Source organism: Montipora foliosa, chromosome 9, assembly GCF_036669935.1.
Source record: "Montipora foliosa isolate CH-2021 chromosome 9, ASM3666993v2, whole genome shotgun sequence".
NCBI lineage: Eukaryota > Metazoa > Cnidaria > Anthozoa > Scleractinia > Acroporidae > Montipora > Montipora foliosa.
The window spans coordinates 28,085,054-28,109,042 of NC_090877.1; the positions used below are offsets into that span (position 1 = coordinate 28,085,054).

The following is a 23,989-nucleotide window of genomic DNA, read 5'->3' on the forward strand; positions in this document are numbered from 1 at the left end:
AATGGAGAAGAAACGATTGGCTATGAAAGACCTGGACAGGGCACCAAAATGGCTATTTACTTTAGATGAATAGATCACAAACCTTAGAAGAGAAACATCACAAATAACAGAGGAAATCAGAAGAGTACACAACAACAGGAAGTTAACCAAAAAAATTAGAAGAAATCGAAGATGGATAAAGAAAAAGATCAAAGGAAAAACAAACTTGAAAGAACTAGTGACACTAAAAGAAAAGAAAATTAACATGCTAAGAATGATGAAGGTAAGAGAGAGTAAAACTGAAACAGCGAAAAGAAGGAAAATCAACAATGTGTTTGACCAGGATCAAGGAAAGTTTTACGACCATTTGAAAACAATCCTGACACGTCACGCAGACAGCGAAAGCCCAAATTTTAAAACACGATTTAAAAAAAATAAACAATGTTACATCTCTTTGCTCTCATTTACTTTTCTGTGAAAAAATATAATGGTTCAACCTCAAAACAGCTACAATCTTAGACAAAAACCTTGAAACACTTTGAACATTCTCGAACCGTTTTCGTCCCCCTCCCGTTTTCCAATGTTGGTGAAGCCAGTCAAAGAGTAAAATGTCGTCTCAACACTGTCAAGGGGAAAGGGGTGTTTCAAGGATTTTTGGCGAGGATTGTGTGAGTTGCAAAAAGCCATCTGGTTAATATCAGACGTTGTCATTTATTGTTAAGTAGTTTTCTTGAATAGCCCAGAAAGACGGCTCTAGCTGGGAAGATCTTGCTGTAACTTTTGTTTGACGCAAGCTAGGAAAGATATGAATTGTCTAGATTTCTGTAGAAATAAATAGGAAATGTTATTTTAGGTCTTTAAAAATGACATATGAATACAGCCCGGGCACAATAGTCACGGGTAGAATTTTTTTTTTTTTTACTCAGACATAAAGGTTAAGTGTGATTAGTCACACAGTTCAATGAAAAAAGCAAGTATGGTGTACAATAGGAAAACCTCGGCAGAAGAACGAGCACTCGTCAGATTTCTGTACATGGAAAGGAGGTATTCTCTGCGAAAAATTGCAGCAAAAGTCGACCGATCTGCAGCAACAGTAATGTGAGTGCTAAAAGAATGTAACACTCCTTCAACGTATTTGCAAACTCACGGAAATGTCACCCACCAAAGAAGAGGAAGGCCAAGAAAGTTGTCATCCAGAGAAGAGAGACTCCTTATAAGGGCTCTACTCAAACTGAGGCGTACAGAAGGTAACTACTGCCAAGCAACTCATCAATGAGGCAAACATCTCCGAAAGTGATGTGTCAGTTCGCACTGTGGGAAGATTCTTAAATAGCAAAGGGTACTTTTCGCTCCAAGCCCGGAAACAGGGCTGCTTACTAACAATGACAAGAGCTTACGCATTGCATTTGCCAAAAAGGTGAGAGAAGAGTATGACAAGGAGTTATGGACTCATAGAATTGCTTTGTACTTGGACGGAGTTGCTTTTGTGCACAAGACCAACCCGCTTGATCAAGCACGAGCTCCTACTGGAAGGATCTACCGCAAAAAATCTGAAGGTCTCAACCAATTTTGCACTGCGAAAGGGAGTAAAGTTGGATCTGGAGGGAAGGTAGTCAAGTTTTTAGTGGCGATTTCATACAATGTAGGAGTTATTTTATGCCATGAATATGAACATATGACGGGAAATTTATTTGCGTCTTTTATTGATAACACTTTTGTGCAAATGCTTGTGGAATCGAAGAAAGGACATACAAGACTCTTCATTCAAGACAATGACCCAAGCCAGAATTCAGCAGTAGCAAAGACTGCTTTGCAACAAGTGAGCGCAAAAATTGCTTAAGATACCGCAATGCAGTCCTGATCTAAATCCAATAGAGAACATGTTTAAATCAGTCAGTGACGACTTGCATGACAGTGCTATTGAGGAACAATAAGAGGGAGAGAGTTTCACGCAATTCAAGGAAAGAGGGAAAAATACAATTGTTCAGTTTCCAGTAGCCAAAATAAACAATTTAATAGAATCCATGGACAGGCGTATACAACTCATACTAGAAACACAAGGACAGAGACTAAAATATTAAGTATGTATCTGTATGTTTTCAGATAAATATAATGCAATTTACATTTACAAAATTATCCTATTGAATACTATATAATAATCACTGATAATAGTTCGGAACTACCATGTAATTTTTATTACTTTGTATTTGGCAACAGATGCAAAAAAGGAAATCTGCATTGTCGATGTACTGTGCATGTTTTGCCTTAGTCGAATCACATGTGGTAAAGGTCACAACGGTTTACCGTTGTCAAAATAGAAGTTGGTCTGTTGACAATCTTATTTTATTACATGCTATGATTAACCGTTGTGAAAATGCTGAATTTTACGATGGCACTGAGGCTGTTCTTGAAAATTCATTTCAATTGTAACTAATGTCTTCTACAAAGTGATTTCCAACCGAGAAATACAACTAAGGAATGCAATAAAAGGCAAAACCTAATGGTAAACGGTACGGTTTACGAGCGTTTGTTTACACTTTACACTCCGTCACCATCACACAATACTGTAAAGTTGCATAATACTTTTATTGGAATATGCAGAGATTCGCCGATCCTTTGGTGGGAACTCGTTCAACACTTATCCCGAACTGTTGTCGTTACTGTTAGGGGACAGAATTAATTTGGCGAAACATTTTGGACAAGGCGGAACGTTTCTTTGCTCGCCGGGTGGAATCTGCGAAAAAAAGTTGAAGATTTTCCACCTTACTCGCATCATTTCGGTCTCCCGTTCATCTATGCAGCCTCCCTTAATGAACACTAACTCATGCTTGCCTGTGCAGAATATCGGGGTGTCATTGTCAAAGAAAATTTCTTTAGCGTAGTGGCACCTCGGTGCTGGCAAATGAACTGCCTGCCCCTCCAACAGAAGAAGCATATCGTGCCAAGGCAAGACCTGTGGACTCCAGCGAAAGTCATTAAGAAAAATAACCTGCGGCGGATTCAGCGCCAACCCAAGCAAAATTGCTAGTAGCGGGATTACTAAATGTATTGTAGATGACAGTCAACGGGTTTAGTAAAAAGGTCTTGCCACAATTGGCACTGCCATAGATTAGAATATTTCGGTACTTGCCGCGTCCTTTCTCAAGTAGCTCGTGCACAGCACTTTGAAAACTTCCACCTGTTAAATTATTGCGTGTGAGGGTATCCTCTGTAACTTCCAACCACTCTCCATTACAGTTAGCGATACATGGACCTTCTAGAGCTTTTTGTAGTATGTCCATCCTTGTCATTTGTTTCCTTTTTAATTTTGCCTCTGCTTCCTCCATTTCCCATCCTACTTGTATGGCCTCGTCAACAACTTTACTTCCTCTGTGAGCGATGAATTGCGCTAAATCTTCCTTTACCTCTTTCATCTGTCGAGAGGCTAGAGAAAGAGGCTCTAGCCTGGACTTTATTCCTTTTGCTACGACTAGATTTGATACATCGAAAATACTGAGTCAAGGTGCCTTCCGTTTTCTGGTTTTCTTTGCTTTTCTCTTCGTTCCACTGCGTTCCGTTGTTGTCAGACTGGCCTCTTGTGTTCGAGGTGGGGCGCTGTTGACCAAATCTGGATGATTCATAGACTGAACATACTCGGGATCTTCTTTTGTTGTGTATCTCCAGGCGCTATAATAATTGGAGTGAACAGACGAAAAACTCACTTGAATAGAATGGTTGTCATCTAGGTAATTTCGCACACGCAACCATCGGCGTGGATGCGACAGCTTTAATGCCATGTGGTAATCCGTCCCCCCTGATGAATGCTGCTCTTGACTACAAACCCACTGCACAATATCAGCTAACCCCCTCCTTGTCGCGTTGAATGCTTCCAACACCGTTCTAGCAAAACAGTCTCTCGTTTGAAATTTTTCAAGACTGGCTTGACTGTAAGTAATTAAATACACGCCACGCACTTCACGATGCAAAAGCCTCTCTCGAGATCCCACATCGAGCTCTTCTGAACATCCATTATCCTGCAAGTGTTCACTTCCCTGGTCACTTTCCTCCTCTGACGTGTCTCCAATACTCTTCTCATAACAGTTACAATCTCCTTCAGAAGTTGCCATTATCAAACCAAAAATTCACTAAAGTTATAATCCTCTTCGCACATTTACACAACAACAGCAACAACACATAACCGTTGCTCTAGCAATAACTTTCTAAGTCTCACTTTCATCTTCTGCGCATGCTCAAAGAAATTCCCGCCACTTCAGACAATCTTAGACCAAAACCTTGAAACACAACATTCTTGAACCGTTTTCACCCCCCTCCCGTTTTCCAATGTTGGTGAAGCCAGTCAAAGAGTAAAATGTCGTCTCAACACTGTCAAGGGGAAAGTGGTGTTTCAAGGATTTTTGGCGAGGATTGTAGATTGGAAGAAGGAACATGTTTGTAGCCTCCACCTTTCTCCGCGTGAAAAGAATGTTTGTTACAATCGAACCCAGTTTTCGCACGGCCAAATACGTTTCAACACTTTAATATCAAACAAGCGCACAAGAAAATTCTATCTTTTGTCACGCAATTGCAACCGGCTTTAAAAGGATTAAAAAAACATACTAATCGGGATAAATCAAAACCAGCCTAATCTCAGAGATATATTTAAGGACTAAGGAATCTCCCTTGATCTCCCATAGAAAAGGAAAAACGCTTAAAGATATGATTGTTAAAGTAAAACTGTGACGGCTACTAGAACACCATGGACACACTGCAGGAGTCGGGTTGGTCTGTCAAGCCCATTTTACACACATTTTACACAAACTTGACATTTTTACAAGCCTGCTTTGAGTTTTAATGGAAACAGGTCTTTAGAACCAAAAAAACAAAACTGGTTGCCCAAAGGGCAAATTAGTCAGAAAGTAAGTGTCGAACACTGGCCTACAAGATTACAGAGTCAGCTTTAATGAGGGTGCATAATGAGATTAAGTGCCCATCGCAAATTTCTCCCATCACATTTACCTCCAAAATAACGTTACCATGGCAACAATATTATGCATTTCTTTGAGCCTTAAAATCAACATACCCGGTATATTGTCTTTTGAAGAAACAGGAATCTTCTCATTTAGCGTTACCAGATAATGTTAGAAATAATCTCTAAAATATTTGAAATTCAACAAAATCTGTAAGCCAGTTTTTCAGAAAAATCAGTTTTTTTTAAATGTCTTTTTTTTCACCAACATAATATTTTTAAATTTGAAAGACAAACGTTTTAAATTAATCTAAGCTAACATGCAAAAAATGAAAAAAATTCACCGCCCGGAAGAAGAGATATAAATGAGTAAAGTTGCAAAATCAGGAAAAATGAGGGGGTTACAAGATCGGCATTTATGCATGCATCACCCGCTTATTCAAGTGCACGTGCGAGTGGAGCTAAAGGCCAACATAAATGGATTTAAGTGATCATTAAATCGTTTGTGTAGAATTTTCGTAGTTTTTGTGAATAGGAGATGTCTATTTATATTCATATATATAGGAATTAGGTGAGCAAAATTAGCGGTATTTGCGTATTTGTGGTGACCCATTTGAATCACAAGATGACGCGAGCAGCTAACGAATTGCGTGTGTGGCTTATGCGCTTAGCTGAAAACCCTTTCGAGCCTCTGGCATTTCACCTGTAGCCAATGACAAATTAATGATTCTTGTGAGCATAGGTAACAAAGCATGATAACACTTGGCCATAATTTAAGTTGGAAGTGGGTCAAGTGAGCACGACTTAAGGACAGTGCCTACTATTGTTATTGCGCACACGTTCTGCCCATCTCAAGATACTCGGGTTTCGTATTGGTGATGCTTACCAATGCAGTGATATTTTTGTCCAGTTTAAAACTATCCAGAAGAAGTAGATCTTAGTAAGTACTCTCGGTATCCAAAAAGAAAATTGGGGGTAACCATGCATTTTTGAGATGTAAGTAAGCTTTCATTTTGAGAAAGAACACCATACATTGCTTTGTATTTTAAAACTTTTAACAAATATTTTTCATCAATTATCTTTGAAAAATGCGTGGTTACCCCCAATTTTCTTATTGGATTTCAATAACACTTGTTAAGATATACATTTCCTGCATAATCATAAACCGGGGCAAAAATGCCTTTGAATCAGTAGGCACTGTCCTTAATTGTCTGGATTAATCTCAAGACCTCGTTATTTGTAAGTGATTTGAAAGACTGCAGTTTCGCTTCACAGCTAAAACATTCCACTGTTTCAGAAACTGTTGTTAATTCAGTGGCACTCCGCCCAGCTGCAATTTCACCACATATACAGTCAACCTTCTGGATAAAGAAATCAGCAAATGCACAAGGAAGGTCGGTATCACTTTTAGCTGTTGGATAGCATGCATCTAAGTTCCGTATAAAGTAGCATGTTCACAGAGTTGAAAAGCTTCCTGGAATCAGTAGAATGTTCTTGAATGAACTTGGTTATTAACACCTGATTAACTTTATCACATTGTTGCATATAATCCAATCGATCACATTCAAATTTAGACCAGCGCCACTTGCGTTTAAGATTTCTTCTCAGCTTTTTTTCAATTGCAATCTCGTCATTGTACCATGGTGCATTAGTATGAATAGTAATTAATCTGGATTTAATTGGTGCCATCTGGTTTAAGGGTATCTGCACGAACTTGCTCATATCTAGATACGGCAGAGGACAGACACATTATCATCCAGTAAACATCCCTGGTTAACAACATCAATGAAGGTTTCGAAAACCAGGTTGTTGAGTGCCCGGGAGACAACAGTTTTACGTATGTTAGGTGGTTTACTAAGTGTCAGATTAAACATAACTGCTTTATGATCACAGATTGGTTGCTCAGCGATGCAAAAGTTAGGCACCAGGGGAACTGCAGCAGATGTGGTGATCAAAAGATCAAGTATATGCCCTTGAAGATGGGTTGGGGGGACTAAATCTGATCGCATTGCCATCAATCAGATCGTCCACATGAAAATTAAATTGCCTACCATAAGAAGATCAGCATCAATCACTCTTCAAGTAAAGTGCCAAATTCATCAAGAAAAATATCAACAGTTAAGCCAATTGTCGCCGTTGGGGGTGGACGGTAAACAGAGATCACCCTGACAGTTCTGGTGTCAACAATTGTGGAGTCTAGATAGTCGTGCAACAGCTTCGGCTTAACGTGGAGATTCGCCCTATACAATAGTCCAACACCTCCACCATCTTACCACAGTGACTAAGCCAAGTTTCAGTTATTATCAAAATATCCACCAAATTATCCAACACAAAGCCTTGAATTAACAGAGTTTTGTTGCGAGTCGATCTGGCGTTGATTAAACGACCAATAAAATGAGATGGGGAATTTGCCGTGGAAGTGAGATGTATTCGATGGTGTTGGGTGTCTTTGTGACAGGAAATCAATGTAGAAATGTACCTAAAATTGGGTGTAACATGGCGTCCACCTCCCGAGCGACGACTTTAAGAATTCTCAGACATTTGAGAGTGGAATAATCATCAGTTCCCTTCTTGAATAATTAATTCTACCAGAGAAAACTAGTTGCCACAAGTGAAGTATAACCAGAACTAAACTCATCAAAAGGAGGGCTGTTAGATCCATCTAGAAAAATTTCCCTGGTAAAGCCAACAAGGTACAACCCCGTTTCGTGGACCTAATGATAGGCTTAGAGATGTGACAATCCGATCTGGCAATGACACGCTTGAATCGAGGATGGAAGCTTTAACCCAAAATCACTCCTAGAGAAAGGAACACCACGAGAAGCCAGTACAGAATGGTGGGCAGTCTTTATCGACACACATATTCAATAAACGAGAAACCATAAGCACCCAAAAAAGTTTGAAAGTGATCTTTCATTTAGGAATGACTTCGTCATTTTTTTCGTCCGCACTGACTGTTTCCATGTGTTAATGAGTTATGTGCTTTACCGTCATCAATTCATACTTCTTTTTGAATAATCAAATTTCACCAACCTGGTATTCAGTCCCAGACTCAGCCGTGGTTGTTACTATGAATATGGACATGGATACATCATTGAGAGACCGATTAGCGTGCACACTCATACCCAAAATATTGAAACAGAAGGAACGCGCCTTCAACTTTTTTCAACATTCGCGAAAACAAAAGAAATGTTGAATGGTTGTTGAGCCAAAGTTTGAACGCTTTTAAACTCATTCAACATTGATTCAACTTCGTTTCAACATGTTTCAAAACGGTTGAAAGGAGGGGGAGCACAAACACGGTTTTAACATTGCTGTTTGACAAAATCGAACGATGTTGAAGCAAATGTTGACGCGGTTGTCCTGGGCCTTAAGTCACATTCGGTCAAGTTGTCCCTTTCATGCTTGGTCACATTTTAACGTTCTTTTTATTGGGGGTGTATATGAGGTTAACCACTGTCCTTCAATCCATCTATCACGTGTTAAAATTATGCGAAAGATTTAGTTCGGTTGTGGAAAGTTGCAAAGCCTTTTACCTAAGAAGATTAAAGTTGCACAGCATCCACGTCAGTATGAAGGGCAATTCAAAGGGTAACTCAGTGTTAGTCTCCAAAGTGCAAGAGGAGTGGAATGCAAAGGGTTGGCTGTATAGATTGTAACTTGATGGAAGGGCCGTTTATCTCTGCCACTGCTAGGAACTTGGTAACTGACTGATAACTAGAAAACGCCATTCATGATTTCTGACGAAAATGATTTGACCCAGGAGTAATATACTGTACCTTGATGGGATTTAGTGGTCCAACTGAAAGTAGTCCTGAAAAGGACTGTTGTTTATTACTGAGGTTCAACAACCTGAGCAGAGGTAATCTTCATAATCAAAGGAACTCAATGATTGACACAGCGTATCTCTGAAGAAGACTCCTGCTCTGGCTAAAACGTCAGTCACCAACAACTGCTTACATTCACCGGGCCACCAAACCTCATCAAAATAAATGCTGCTCCACCTCCATTAAAGGCAGGATACCTTAGGTGCAGGTGGATCATTTGTCAATCAACCGTGGATGCATACATGCAGAACTCTGTAAAAAAAAAGGTAAATAGAAAAGCCTGTACCGGCAACCTGTGCGTGTTTTATAAGATGTTCTTTGCCTTTCTTCTTTTCAACATCATGAGTCACACTTATCGCTAAGAGAGTTTCTTTTCGTCTTTCTATGGTACCTGATTGCCATCTTCGATAATAAGTCGTGCTTGTTTCAATAAAAGCAGATGGTGAAGCAATCTTTTTTTTAGCGGGTCTTCATAATGCATAGCCAATGATAATACAACATATACAGCATATGTACCTCTCTCAGTGACTGCTGGCAAATAACAGAGTCCATATCAAGAACCGAAGAAAGACGAGAATAATGGCAAATAAACTCCTGCTGATATGTAAACATGTGAACTAAAAGAAAAAATCAAGAAAAAGTTAGAGTTTCGGCAAAATGTGTATCCTTTTTGGAACCTTATCTCCTTTTTGCAAAATAAATATTTGCAAAATTTATAAATTCTGCCATGCAACAGATGTGCACTCAAACTCTTGTCTGGGACACAGTACCCTCAGCCACAGTCGATGTAAAAATTAAAGTTCATTGGTAAGTTCCGAAAAAGCAGTGAAAAGAAACAAAGGAAAATTCTTCTGGTTTCTACATTAGGATAAACCATGGATAGTTCTTCGTTTCTGTATGAAAGACACGAAAAAATTCTCAAACCCATGAGCATGCAATTGGGCTGCACTGCTCTACCAACTGAGCTACCAAGCCAACTGGAAGTTGGTCATTTGTGAGTTATATCCCGTAAGATGTAACCAACTGAATAATATAAAATATATGAAATTGCGCATATTTGAACTGTGGAAATACAGTTGAGTTGAAAGATCATCGCAGTTAGGCAGCAACTCAAGCAATTGCAAAGAAAGCTTGGAAAAAATCCACGCTTGAACCTAGACCGATGAAACGCCCAAGCACCACACAACTCTCATGTATTTTAATTTCCGCAGTTCAAATAAGTGAAAATTTACAAAAGTACATAACCCAGAAGTGTTGATCTTCGATAGAATGCAGCCCATCAGTTTACGGGTATTATCTGTTTTTAACAACTGCATTGCTTAGTGGAGGCTGGTGCCTGGGATATCCGAGGGGTTTCACTTTTGGCAACCAGCCCCTAGGTATAATAACAAATTTATGATTTGGCGACCAAATTTTCCTCATTAGTCGCCAGCTGGCACCTGAGCATTTAAGTTAATTTCAAGCACTGGCTAGATAGAATAATGCCCCCATGTCTGGCACAACACCCCAACCCAACCCCCGTGCCAAGCTTCCAGGACTTCCAAGCTAAGCGCCATGCTCGAAGATCAAATCCCAGAGGCACACAAGAGAGTGAGATAGCAATGCTATCAGCTGGTAAGCATCGCTAGTCTAGGGGAGCAGGGATGGCACAGCGGTGACAGCACTGCTCCCACCAATGTGGCCCAGGTTCGGTTCCCGGGTCCGATGCCATAAGTGGGTTGAGTTTGTGCTGGTTCCCTACTCTGCTCTGAGGGTTTTCCCCGGGTCCTCCACAGCATACAGCTGATTCCATCTGGCTGTAAGCTGTGCTCCAAGGTCACGCATGGACTGTATAAGGGCAACCAGAGCCACTATAGTATACTCTTGGTTCGACCTCATTAAGCTGTATCGTTACTGCACTTGCGACGACGATTAGCGTGACAAAAACTATTATTTAGTTATTCATTAAATAGTCCATCTGCCCACTTTTTTTTACTAAATGATCGGGAACACAATGTTGAGCAGCTGTCGTAACAGCTCTAATGCGGAAACTATGGCCAGAGAACTGTCCCGGAACACCTGCTGCTTCTGATGTTGACTGAAAGAATTATGACAACTGGGAACAAGAAAAAGGCTGACCACCCCTGTCGATGAAGAGAGGACCCTGTGAGGACCCTTGGAGATGGAGATAAGCCATGATTGCACTGATTGGGCAAAGAGAGGCACGACAACAGCCCATATAAACAAAGCAACCCTGTCGGAAAGTCCTGAACAGTAAGATGAATGGAAGGATCAAAGCTGGAGTTCACGGTAAACTCTCCAGGGCACAGAAAGGCAGCATGATGTGAACTGGGTCTTGCAGGTCCAGGGAACAATGAATTTGCAGCGAGCCATTTTCGCTCTATAAACTCTATAAATTGGTGTTGAGCTGAACTATAGACACAGAAGGAGCAAAGCCATTTGCCGTACTGGTAGAATTTTCAAATCTGAGTTAAACTACCTGAAACCTGAAGTAGGGCCAGGAGTGATGGAGGCACTGGGATAGCTGTTGGTGAGGCCTGAGAAGCTAGCTGATGGAACCTCTGGAAGTTAAATCGAGAGAGGGCATCAGCAACTGAATTGGAAGATCTTGTCACATGGTGAGCAGAAAAAGCAAAGGAATATCGAGCTGCCAACTTGAACAGATGACGGAGTAGCACCATCATGTTAGAATCTCTTGAAGTCCCAGACAGCAAGGCTGCAACCACAGCTGTGCTGTCGACACAAAATTCACCCGTTTTGTTGACAATAATTTCCCCACAGGCAAGCTGCTCAAACTCCAAGGAAAAGATCCTTGCAGGCAATGAACAGTGACATCTGAGATATGACCACCTGCCCAAAAACCATTCAGAACCTGCAGAATGTGAAGAGACCTGAAGATCTACAACTGGAGTCCACTGAGACAAAAGAAAACTATGGCCATTTCATGAGTGGCAAAATTTACGCCACCATCCATGTGAGATCCAACTGAAACTTTGAGCTGAGCCTATGGGGTGGCCGTCGAAAAACAGAGAGCAAATTGATCATACAATGCAGGAAAATGCTACCAGGAGGAACCACTTTGTATGCACACTGCAAGTTGCCAATTAAGGACTAACTCCTTACGGGAGCAATACCATTTGGACAACCAAGAGTTCAGTAGTGCAGTGATGACTTCAAAATGTTTGTGAGGAAGACGTACCTGTATCAGAAGAAAATCAAGTTCTATATCCAAGACGATCAGGTAGGTGGAGGGGCCCTCCAATAAATCTGGAATGCCCCACTCCTTGAACATCTAGATAAACCTATCTAAATTGTGCTGGCAAATCAAAGAACCCAGGACCCAGGACCCAGTTTATGAAAATCATCCATAGTGGAGACGAAAACCCACTTCATAGTTCTCCCTAATGATTCACTCGACTAGATTTGCCACAGACGACAAGTTATAAATTGCAGAACATAAACCGAAAGACAATGCCATATCAAGTATATAAGTATTTGCCCACTGCATGCCCAAGAGATAACGATCAACAGGATGTACAGGAACGATGCTGTAGGCAACTCGCATGAACCAACAACAACTACAACAAGGTTTGTTTATACCACACATGAAGATGGAGAAGAGAACAAGAATTAATACAACTTATGTAGGGTATAAGGCCACCTAGAAAATGACTAAAAAGTTAATCTAGCCAGGAGGCGTAGTTAGAGTCAAATTACAATAGTAGTAGTTGATAGCTGGGGTAAACAAGAGAATGCTACAGATGTCCCAGAAAAGAAGGAGAGACATAATGAAGCAGTTCAGCTAAGATCCCAATGCCTCAGGAAATCTTTTTGCTTAGCTGGTGAACATGGTCTTTGAAATAAAAATGGGGGTTTATAATCATTCCAAGGTATTTGATATGATCCTTCTGCTTTAATAGACTTTTGGTTTACTTTTATAGAGACATTTTTTTTATATGTACAGGAGGAGATAGAACAAAATTTGTTTCGTCAATATTTAAGAGCCGATGTCTGAAATTATGGAGAATTGGGCGTCAGTCATAAAATTTTGAATTCCTTCATATTTTGCCCAAGTAACCTCTATAGTGAAGTATTTTCAAAAATAACATTAAAAATTTCAACAGCTTTTTAAATTTTGCGAAATTGGGGAAAGTTTGAAAACATGGCATGTTGGCCTCCTTCGAATGGTGAAGTTGGCGGAAAATAAAACATTTTTAACTCACTCGTACCGGCGTCGTCTGTTTATGAAAGACAAACACAATAAAAACACACTTTAGACCTTTACAACACAGTAATAAAATTGGGAAAACCTGTTGACATGAGAATATTTTGGCGGTTAGAAGAAAACCAGTTTCAGGCATTTCAAAAAATCGCAAATTTCACTCAACTTCCACACTACAGAAACCCAATTGGTACGTCAAGTTTGGACATGAAATAACAACAGCTTTGAAGAACAACCTTTGTAAATTACAGTGCTAAAATATTTCTGGTGGCACTGAAAAATTACCCCATCAAGAGATCAAAATGTGAAGAGTAGTTTGACAAGAATCTCCGACTGAATTTATGACACAAACCGCCGGCTGGATGCGCAAAGCAAATTGTAACCGTTTTCATGGAGAGAAATATTGGAGAAAACCTTCAAAAAATTACTTTAGGGGCTTGCACAATAATTATATATACTGTTCATGTTTTTGAACTTCGATAAACACACACCACCCTTGTTTTCAGTCCAGACTTGATGGAAAGTGCAACATAACATGAACCCCACCGTGTTTCTAAAAACTAACCATTATCTGTCTGATCAAAATAATCATCCACTAAATCGCTGTGTTTGGAACTGTAATATACGTAGCTTGCTGGACATGTGATGCCCTTGTTTGCCCGAAATTTGTCGGTACCTGGACGCACAAAAATTCACAGAAGTACAGTAAGTCATTCCGGGACAGAACCAGGATATGATGTAAGAACAAGATTGCCTGATGCATGACCTGTCCAAAGGTCAATAGACATAATCCTTTTTAAGGTGTTAGCGTTTTGAGGTGTAAGCCTAAAGTGCCTGCTAGAAATACTAGTTCTCAATCTACCTTTTGATGTGAAAAAACCTTTCATGCATTGATATCGAGTCGCTAGTTGTTAACATTTCATTGCATGGCGTCTTATGGCTATTCACTCCTCGTTGGTGGACTCTGCGGCCCCAGTTCATTTAACCCTGCGAATGCAGAATGTGTTGCAAATTGGCGGGTGTAGCAAAGATGTCTGCAATCACCTTGTGTATTGCAAAATCAGCAACGACATAAAGTGGACAGTGAATCGAGCAGGTAGGTGGTTTCCTTTTAGACATTACAAATCCTCGAAAAGGATTTTGTCTTTGGACATTTTTAAAATTTAATCAGCTTTTTTATTTAGGCATTTTTGAGACAGAAGAGTGGAACAGTGTGGCCACGACATTGAGATTTGTTTGGGACTAGGTGGAGGTGCAATAAGTAGCGGTGTTTGATCCCCACTTCTGCGGGGATCAATGCCCACAGGGGATAATCCTCAGCCCCAAGGCTCAATATGGTTTCAAAAAGGCGCATCCAGCCTATGTTGTGAGCGTCACGAATATGTTTGTACCGGTAGGCACATGTAAGTATTAAACATTGTTGTTATATTCTGGGAAAATTTGTTTAAATGATTTTTGTTCATGATAAATTATCTGCAATTTGTTTACGCGGTTACTCTAGGGTGCATAGTTTTACTAGCTCTCATGTGCATCCGGAAGAGGCTCGGGGGTGACGCATGGACAGAGAAGTTGGCACAGAACACTGCTGCTCAAACGTACTGTCCTAACAGAAAACTGCTGCCGCTGTAAAACATGATTTTTGGAGCCTGTTCTTTCTAAGAGCGAGCACACGTGTTAGGGCGTGACACGTTGGCCAGAGGAATGAGAAAATGTTTTTTCTCGGTTCGTGCTCGTGCACTGGCGTGTCTAAAGCACTAAGTAAATAAACAGTTGTGAACAGACTCCAAAAATCATGTTTTTACGGCGGCAACGGTTTTCTGTTAGGAAAGTACGTTTGAGCAGCGGTGTTCTGTGCCAACTTTCTCCGTCCATGCGTCACCCACGAGCCTCTTCCACGTGCACATGAGAGCTATTAACCCTGGAGTAACCGCGTAAACAAATTGCAGATAATTTATCATGAACGAAAATCATGTAAACAAATTTTCCCAGAATATAAAAACAATGTTTAATACTTACGCCAACCTACTGGTGCAAGAATATTCGTAGTGCTCATAACATAGGCTGGATGCGCCTTTTTCAAATCATATTGAGCCTTTGGGGCTGAGGAATATCCCCTGTGGGCATCAATCCCCACAGAAGTGGCGATCGAACATTGCCACTTATTGCACCTCCACCTAGTCCCAAACAAATCTCGATGTCGTGGCCACACATGTGTCTAAAATGCCTAAATAAAAATGCCGATTAAATTTGAAAAATGTCCAAAGAAAAAATCGTTTTCGAGGATGTGTAATGTCTAAAAGGAAACCACCTACCTGCTCGAGTATGTAATAGCTTTGATTCGCTGTCCACTGCAATGTCGTCGCTGATTTTGAAATACACAAGGTGACTGCAGACATCTTTGCTACACCCGCCAGTTGCAACACATTCTGCATTTGCGGGTTTAAAAGAACTGGGGCCGCAGGGTCCACCAGTGAGGAGTGAATAGCCACAACATGCCATGCAATGAAATGTAAACAACTAGTGACTTGATATCAATGCATGAAAGGTTTTTTCGCATCAAAAGGTAGATTGAGAACTAGTGTTTCTAGCATGCACTTTAGGCTTAAACCTCAAAATGCTTACACCTAAAAAAGGATTATGTCTATTGACCTTTGGCCAGGTCATGCGTCACGCAATCTTGTTCTTACATCATATCCTGGTTCTGTTCCGGAATGACTTACTTCTGTGAATTTGTTTGCGGCCAGGTACCGACACATTTCGAGCAAACAAGGGTATCACATGTCCAGCAAGCTACATATATTACAGTACCAAACACAGCGATTTAGTGGATGATTATTTTGATCAGACAGATAATGGATAGTTTTTAGAAACATGGTAAGGTTCATGTTATGTTGCCGTTTTGGTCGAGTCTGGACTGAAAACAAGGGCGGTGTGTGTTTATCGAAATTCAAAAGCATCAACACTATAAAAAATTATTGTGCAAGCCCCTTAAGTAATTTTGCGAAAGTTGTCTCCAATATTTCTCTCCATGGAAATGGTTACAATTTGCTTTGCACATCCAGCTGGTGTCATAAATTCAGTCGGAGATTCTTGTCAAACTACTCTTCATATTTTGATCTCTCGACGGGGTAACTTTTCAGTGCTGCCAGAAATATTTTAACACAGTAATTTACAAAGGTTGTTCTTCAAAGCTGTTGTTATTTCATGTCCAAAGTCGACGTATCAATTGGGTTTCTGTAGTGTGGAAGTTGGGTGAAATTTGCGATTTTTTGAAATGCCTGAAACTTCTTCTAACCGCCAAAATATTCTCATGTCAACAGGTTTTCCCAATTTTATTACTGTGTTATAAAGAGCTAAAGTGTGTTTATATTGTGTTTGTGTTTCATAAACAGACGACGCCACGTCTTACAGTAGGAGCGAGTTAAAAATGTGTTGTTTTCCGCCAATTTCTCCATTCGAAGGAGGCAACACGCCATGTTTGCAAATTTTCCCCAATTTTCCAAAATTTAAAAAGGTATTGACAGTTTTAATGTTATTTTTGAAAATACTTCACTATTGAGGTTACTTGGGCAAAATATGAAGGAATTCGAAATTTCACGACCCAGGCCCAATTCTCCATAATTTCGGACACTGGCTCTTAAAGACAGTTTGTTTGCACAAAGCCAATTTTGGACATTAACCAGCTCATGATTAACACTAATTTCTAAGGATTCCAAAGATGAATCTGCAAGAAATAAATTTGAGTCATCTGCAAAAAGGTGAAAAGAAAATGAACCAAGTTGAAGGATAGAACTCCTCACGCTATCAGGACATACACCCAATTATGATGTAGGGAACTACTGCACATGCGCCTACAACCACTAACAAAATGGCACTTTTGTATCTCATCTGGTAGGGCATTATTTGGCAGGAAATGTATTCCTAATTTAGATACATGTAACACTGTAATGTGATGGGGAAAGACCAAATAAGAGAGATCGACAATTCTAGGTTATGCACTACTTAAATTTACGAGAATTCTTCATCAATACAGTGCACACATCATTGGGACCAAAGCCACAGATATGTCCAGAAATGCAAGTACATAGATGCACGTGGATTTCAATAAGCCTCACAAAGTGTCGCCTAACTCATTTTCCCAACTTGAACATCACTTGTGTCTCCGAATGTAAACAATTAACGCCACAAAGTGTCCTACCAAATGGTGCTCCTCAAGTAAGGATAAACTGCAGTATTTACCCCCTACCTAAAAATAATGCTAACCCCAATCCATATTGTTAGAAATAGGTAGGAAATGGTTACACTTAAAGGGACACTCAAGTTGGATATCAAAAGTGGGCTTGCATCTAATTACCTGCAATGACTATGTTAGAGTTGCTGTCAATCGGTCTTAACTTCAAGAAATCCTAAGGTGTGGTGGATTAATTAAGAGTGCAAATAACTTACTCATTTCAAATGTCTGTACTGAAAGTGAAATGAAGTTTTTCTCGTGTGACAGGTAGTCTACCTGTCCTGGAGCGCTGCAGACTTCCTCAGGAGGTGGAAACACAATGATAAAGGACACACTCTCATCCAATTCAACAACTTCACGGTCATACAATCGATGAAGTCTTGACGCCTAACAACAAGAAGTAAAGCACTCCCGCAGGTAAATCTAGGGACTCTTCAAGCCAATGTGCTGTTTAAATGAACCACAATATCAGTACAAGAGACTACGGTAAAATTAAGCAGTAGAGTCCTGAAGTCCTACATAATGTATCGCAGTGGCTTGTAGAGGAGCATTACCATTGAACCATACTCAAAATGATGTGGATGTCCACGTCCTTAACTGTACAAATGAACCCTGAAGTCAGCCTTGTTTGTTTGGTAAATGAGAGATTTTGTGAAACACATTCTTGTGGCCTGGTCTGATGTCTCATGTGCAAAGGGTGAGGCGCAACAGGGCATGAGAAGACAATGTGCCTAGTGCTTAGAGAGCCAGGGCCTAATCTGAGTTCAAGTCATCTTCTAATGACTACAAAGAAATGTTCTCGGTCATGATGAAATCCTGCAGTTCGACTTCTTGACGGCACTTGTGAACTGTACAGAAATCCATCCTTTGGATGCTTAATTTTTTTCTCTATAATTCTAACGTTTGCTTCATTCACATTGGAAGGCCCCCAAAGGGCGTAAGTGTGCAATTGTCACTAGTGCACCAAATCCACTGCATTAAAGCCCTAGACCAGTCTTTTGTACTGTAGCTTATCAGCAAGTTAATTAGTCATACCTCTTCACCAACTCCTAACTTCTTCATCAGGGATTCAGCTGCTTTAGCTACAAGGACTTGGAATTCATGTGCAGTTTTTGATGGCTCCTGAGTTCCCTGCTGTTCAAGAAACCATCGGCATACAACACTTTTGTTACAAATTCATACATCACATGTGGTGGTATAAATGAATTGAAAACATTCTTGTAACTAGCCTGTGTAGCTGGCGGGATTGTTGGCACAGGAGGTAAATAACGAGCAGCAAACCTGCAAGGAGAATGGGCGGAATGCTGTGAAATCCTGCCTGTTGGAAAACCCAGATGGGATTTCACAGCCCCCTACCCATTCTCTGCATGGCTTTGCCGCTTGTTATTTGCCTCCCACCAGCTACACAGGCTACCTTGTAACTGGAATCTCTTTTATAGTCATTATGACAGTCAGTCTCCAATTACATGACATCTCTATAAAGAATATACAATGTTTTTCCTGCCGGCTGAGCTTGCGAAACAGGCAGGAAACAAAGTTCTCCCACACTGAATGGGGGACCTGGATGTCATTTTCATGCTTGGTCACGTGATTCAGTTTTCATTTTCTTGACAGACAATGCAACAGCTTTCTTTGTTTTGGCGAGAAAAAAACAGCAGTTTAATTCGCTGTTATCAAGTTATGCTGCCTAAATCAAGGGCCTCCCAGTGTCTTTTGGCTCATACCGTTAGTCTAGCGAGGGAGTCTCGGAAACTTTCCTCAAGCCAAGACCAAAGGGCCGAGAGGATTGCTGCGAGTCATCCATGGGTTACCGCCATAATTCTCCACCAAGGAAAGAATGCCGCCTTGAACACACCATCGTGGGCAAAAAAGCTTCTTGAAGCACATGAAAGGAGCAAGGAGCATCTGCAATTCCTTGAGAAAGAAATGAAGTGACAGTCGTCTACGGAGTGATCCCATAGACCTTTTTCATAATGGCGGGCAAATAAAATACACTGGAGAGAGCACGGTATCCGTATTATTACCTATTTGGATGACTGCCAGAGCAGCATCCAGGAGAGTCAGGGAGGGCATTGCAGCCAGGAGTTTCATCACTCATCCCGAACATTGTTGCTGGGAACCATCCAAAGTAGAAGAAGGCATCATTCACGTTCCACTCCCACGTATCAAAGGACTTAAGGAAAGGATTGATCTTGTAGCTTGTCACAAATCTTCGGTAACAGCCTGGTGGGGTCAGTTGTTTCTACTGGGTTAGTCATTTGTGGACAAGGGCTATGTATCGTGATATTCTATCCTCTGAATTCTGGTCAGAACGCATTGCCCTCTCCCGTGAAGCAATGTGGGAGGTGCAGTTCTGGAAGGAACTGGCTTTGATGATTGTTTTGATGATTATCACAGTCAGCCTATCTGGAAGACTAACCCCAGGATACACGTCATTACCTATTCAGATGCAAGTGACTCAGGATGGTGGTTCTTGTGCGAATGTAGCAGGCAGCTGGTCTGAAGCTCAGAGCAGGAAGAGCTCAACATGGAGGGAACTCTGAGGAACGAGACTGGTGCTTATATCCATTGGGACTCACAACATGAACATGGTACGCATCCTCAAGGTAGGCAGTCCAAAGCCTAAACTCCCTGATGTTATTTACACACTATGCAAACAGTACCAGATTCATCTGGAGCCTGAATGGATCCCTAGAGAATTTAACGAGAGGATGATGAGTTATCCAGGCTAGCCAGTACAGACGACTGTTGCTGCTTTGGATATTTTGTGGAGATTGCACACAATACACCGTTTTTCTACCTTCCAGACATGCCAGGTTCCATGTTTCTGTAGCCGTTGGCTGAATACAAGTAATGAATGCCTTCACACTTGACTGGTTAGTACTGAGGGCACTGAAACAAACGAAGCACAATAGGGAAATAGGAACTCTTGTCATCCCATTGTAGACTTCGGCACCCAACCTGGAGAATTTGTACAGGACTGGGTGGAAATTCCACCTTCAGAAGAGATGTTTCTCCCGGCCATGTTAGGCTCCTCTGTCTTCAGCAGACCCCAACTTTTTGTGTTCTTGCTCTACCGATCGCTTTTACAAGTTCATCAGCCCACACAGCTAAGCCGTTTTTCTAACAAACAGGGCGCTGGGTACTGTGTGGGGGCCATTGAGAACCTGGGAAGAGCCAATGTCCCACAGATATGACCTGTGAGTGGCCAATATGCTAGGGCCCCCTGAGTGGCCAATGCTTTTAAAGCCTGTGAGTGGTTAATGTGTTAAAACCTGTGAGTGATAGAGAGGCCTGTGAGTGATTGCGAGAGGACCGTGTATTTTCAACTGCCTGTGAGAGGCAAAGGAACCTATTGTGTACTAGAGGACTGCTACTGGTACAAACAGATATTGAACTGACGTGTGGTTTTTTACTCACAATGGGCACGTAGTGGCTTGTGCAGGGCCAATTGACAGCCTGTGAGGGGCAGCAATCTTACCATAAATGCTTGCATTGGGGAATATGTAGACTATTACTTGATCTATTTAGCGGATCCTAACTTTGTTCTAAATGTCTCTTCCCCCAGTTCCTCCTACCCTGAAGTTTCTGAAAACCAGTCACCACCCTGAAACATGCACTCTTGCCCAGGCAATTCCCAACGTCATGATCCAAGACAGAGCCCCAAGTACTGTTAGGAAATATGCATCATCCTTCTCAGCTTGGCAGAATATGGGCGGAAGCTACAGACATTAATGTCCTCCCCACATCTGGTCCTGAGTTAGAGTGTTACCTTGTATACCTATTGCAGACAACCAAATCACTAGCGTCCATCCAGGCAGCAGCTTTTTGTGGTGGCATGGGCTCATCAAAAGCCTTGCTTCCCATCCTCTGCAGCAGCTGCTGCCATCCCGGACAGGCTCCTGATACGTCATGGGGGCTGGCATTCGCAGACAGCTAAGAGCATGTACATTAAAGAAACTGAACAAGCCCTTCTAAGGGTTTCTAGAACTCTCTGTCTGTAAGGAGGGCCAGTTACGTCACGAGACACGTGAAATATTAGTTGTTTTCTATCCAGTTTTGTCGAGAGTTAGTTTGGCTAATAGTCCTTTCCCTTGTTACTTCATTTTCTATTCAAAGTTCATCAACAGAGCCGATTGGTGGAGGACTAATGTTTTAGTACAATTAATCGATCCAAGTGGCATTTCTCCTAGGCTCTATGCTTTTCCCTCTTGTCAATAAATTGCTGTTGCATAGTTGTGTGGCAGACAAATGGCACTCAGTGTGTGAGAAATGTTTTTCCTGCCAGCTGAGCTTGCAAAAGAGGCAGGAAACAAAGTTCTCTCACACTGAATGGGGGACCTTGGGTACAGGTCAGTATGTCACAAGTAAAGGTGAAAGGTAACAAGATTGCAATGCTCGCTGGACCTTCATTTACCCCTGACCCAACCATCCCATTATGTCCAGTAACAAACACTATCTTCACACTTCAAAAGAACTCACCTTTAATGAGTCTAATGTTTGAAGCCATTGCCATTCCTCTCTAAAATATAAATCAGAGGAAGATGGTATAAACCATAAAGAATGACTGTGCACATAAAATCTCACTGGAATACAAAGTAAGCAAAAAAATAGCAAGTAATCTTCTACCTGGAGACATTAGGGTTGTCCCGAATTTTAACGTGTGGTAAAACATTGGGACAGGTTTCTTGTACCACAACATGAATTGCATCCACAGAGGTACGCAGCTTGAGATATCCAATATAAAGACCCCTAGGCAGAATACAGACATAAACCTCAACCAAACACATGACTGGACTTACTGATGCTTGTTTTAAAGGGGTCTATGACAAACACCCTTACATGTGGTTAAGTCAATGTACTTGTGCTAACGTGGAGAGCTTGGGGGAGTTGGGGGGGGGGGGGGGGGGGGATTTTGCCAAAAAGGATTTTTAGTCAGCAAATTAATTTGCCTCTATTCACAACTTCAGTTCAACACAAAATCGCACTATAAAAGGTGTGGTGCCTTCTTGGGCACATTTAACTGATTTGCCAAATGAATCAACCACGGACGCAACCGAGCTCTGTGATAATTTGTGCAATAACAAAGCCCCTTATGGCAATGTGTCCGTAATGTCATAAAATGCTATTTGTGGTTCTTTTTTTAATCTCTTTCATTGCTGTTTGTTGATCACCATCTTCAATAATTAATCAGCTGTGCTTGAATGAATTCGAACAAAAGAAGTATGTGTCTTTGTGCTTAAATTGCCCGGACATTACTGTTTGTGTTGCAAAGGGCTTTGGTTTTTTTTATTTTATTTTATTTATTTATTTTTTTGTATTGTATGGTGTAAATTAATACCTTTGGTTTGTTAAGTAGGTAGTAAGTATCGTAAGTATCGTAAGTATTGTAAAAGAATAAAAAAGAAAAAAAAAAAAAAAATTGCCCGGACAAATAATAACCTCACAAAAAGAATCTTTAGACTGCAAAGATTTCTATCTATGAAACAATTTACCTTTCAATGCACTTCCTGCTATTTTTAAAATATTGAATTTTCTCCTAAGGTGAAGAAAAATAACAGGGTGATATTAATAAGTTGTAAACATGGCTCAATTTTCTGACATTTTTCTCTTTTATGAAAGCCAAGTTGTTCACCTAGGCTAAAAATGATTGCTTGTCAACTGTCTGTTTAACAACATCTAACAATACCTGTGACACTTTCCTTTCTTAGGGAGGATAGGTCTTCTTCATGCATCCAATTAAATTGTGTACACACTGAGTTTTAGGTGGCTATTGTTGCCTTTCAACCAATTCTCAAATGTGCAAGTACCATTTTTCAAGGTACAAAAAAAAACCACAGACAAACGGTGACTGATATAAACCTAGCAGGCTGAGTTCACATCATAGCTTAGTAGAGTTGTGTTCAGTTCGGTGGTTCATCAGGTTTCAAGTCCTGCTTGAACCTCCAATGACCAACGATCATTGTTTCCTTACCTGATACCTGATTCTATGATATACACATATATATACATATAAAATGTAAGTGGTTCAGTCTTCGCTGAGAGAAAGTGCTCAATGCAGTTTGCAGACCGTTATAATAGATTAAAAGAGAAAATCATAGATAAAACATGGTTGTCCTTAACTCCAAAGTTTCACGTTTATGTGATCATCAGACTGCTTTATTGTAACAGAAACGAACCTAGTATATGTATGCATTTGTTTTAATAATAATTATTACACTGTCTTCTGATTGTTGTTGACTATGTTGGCCATGTTAGTTGACAGCTGTCGTTCACTTTAAGATTATACTTGTTGAACATCTTGTGGAGTTCGAGCTATTTTGGAATATGTTTATAAATTAAGTAAAGGAAGGTTTAAGCAACATTTGTTTCCACATTTTGGCTGTAGTTCTAATTTTGTACCTATTGGTTCCCTGACTCTCGCTGATTACATATCGGATATTTTCATGTATCAGCTGGACTTTGGACACGTATAACCGTGCAGTATTGTTAAACTCGTCTTCATGGCATGATAGGGTTGAGATTCTTGAGGTTATTGAAGCTGGAACTTGTGTGATAATGGAACGAGGGTGGTTGGATCATACCAGCCCATTGCAACATCTAACATAAATGAATCATCTCTCTTGACCCAAGATTCATTTTTGTCAAACAAAAGACATGTCCTCGTACGTAACAGTCATTTATTGCTTGGCATATACAAGTGATAGCTTGAGTACTGTACTGTTCTGATAGTTATGGATAGCATTCAACGACATAAAAAACCAGGAATGAATACTTGTTCTTCT

The 23,989-nt window shown here is 40.7% G+C and overlaps 1 protein-coding gene across 2 annotated transcripts in view; it reads right to left on the reverse strand.

Moving 5' to 3' along the window:
- Positions 1-23,989, reverse strand: part of LOC137969397 (ankyrin-repeat and fibronectin type III domain-containing 1-like) — a 210,957-nt gene that overhangs the window by 13,923 nt on the left and 173,045 nt on the right. The window contains exons 21-26 of one of the 2 annotated variants that reach the window (XM_068815613.1): positions 22,700-22,743; positions 21,834-21,956; positions 21,687-21,726; positions 18,240-18,338; positions 17,420-17,591; positions 9,268-9,368 (exon numbers count right to left, since the gene is read on the reverse strand). In XM_068815613.1, coding sequence (XP_068671714.1) covers positions 9,268-9,368; positions 17,420-17,591; positions 18,240-18,338; positions 21,687-21,726; positions 21,834-21,956; positions 22,700-22,743 — 579 coding nt within the window. The remainder of the gene's footprint in view (positions 1-9,267; positions 9,369-17,419; positions 17,592-18,239; positions 18,339-21,686; positions 21,727-21,833; positions 21,957-22,699; positions 22,744-23,989) is intronic. The other variant, XM_068815614.1, reaches the window with a different exon arrangement.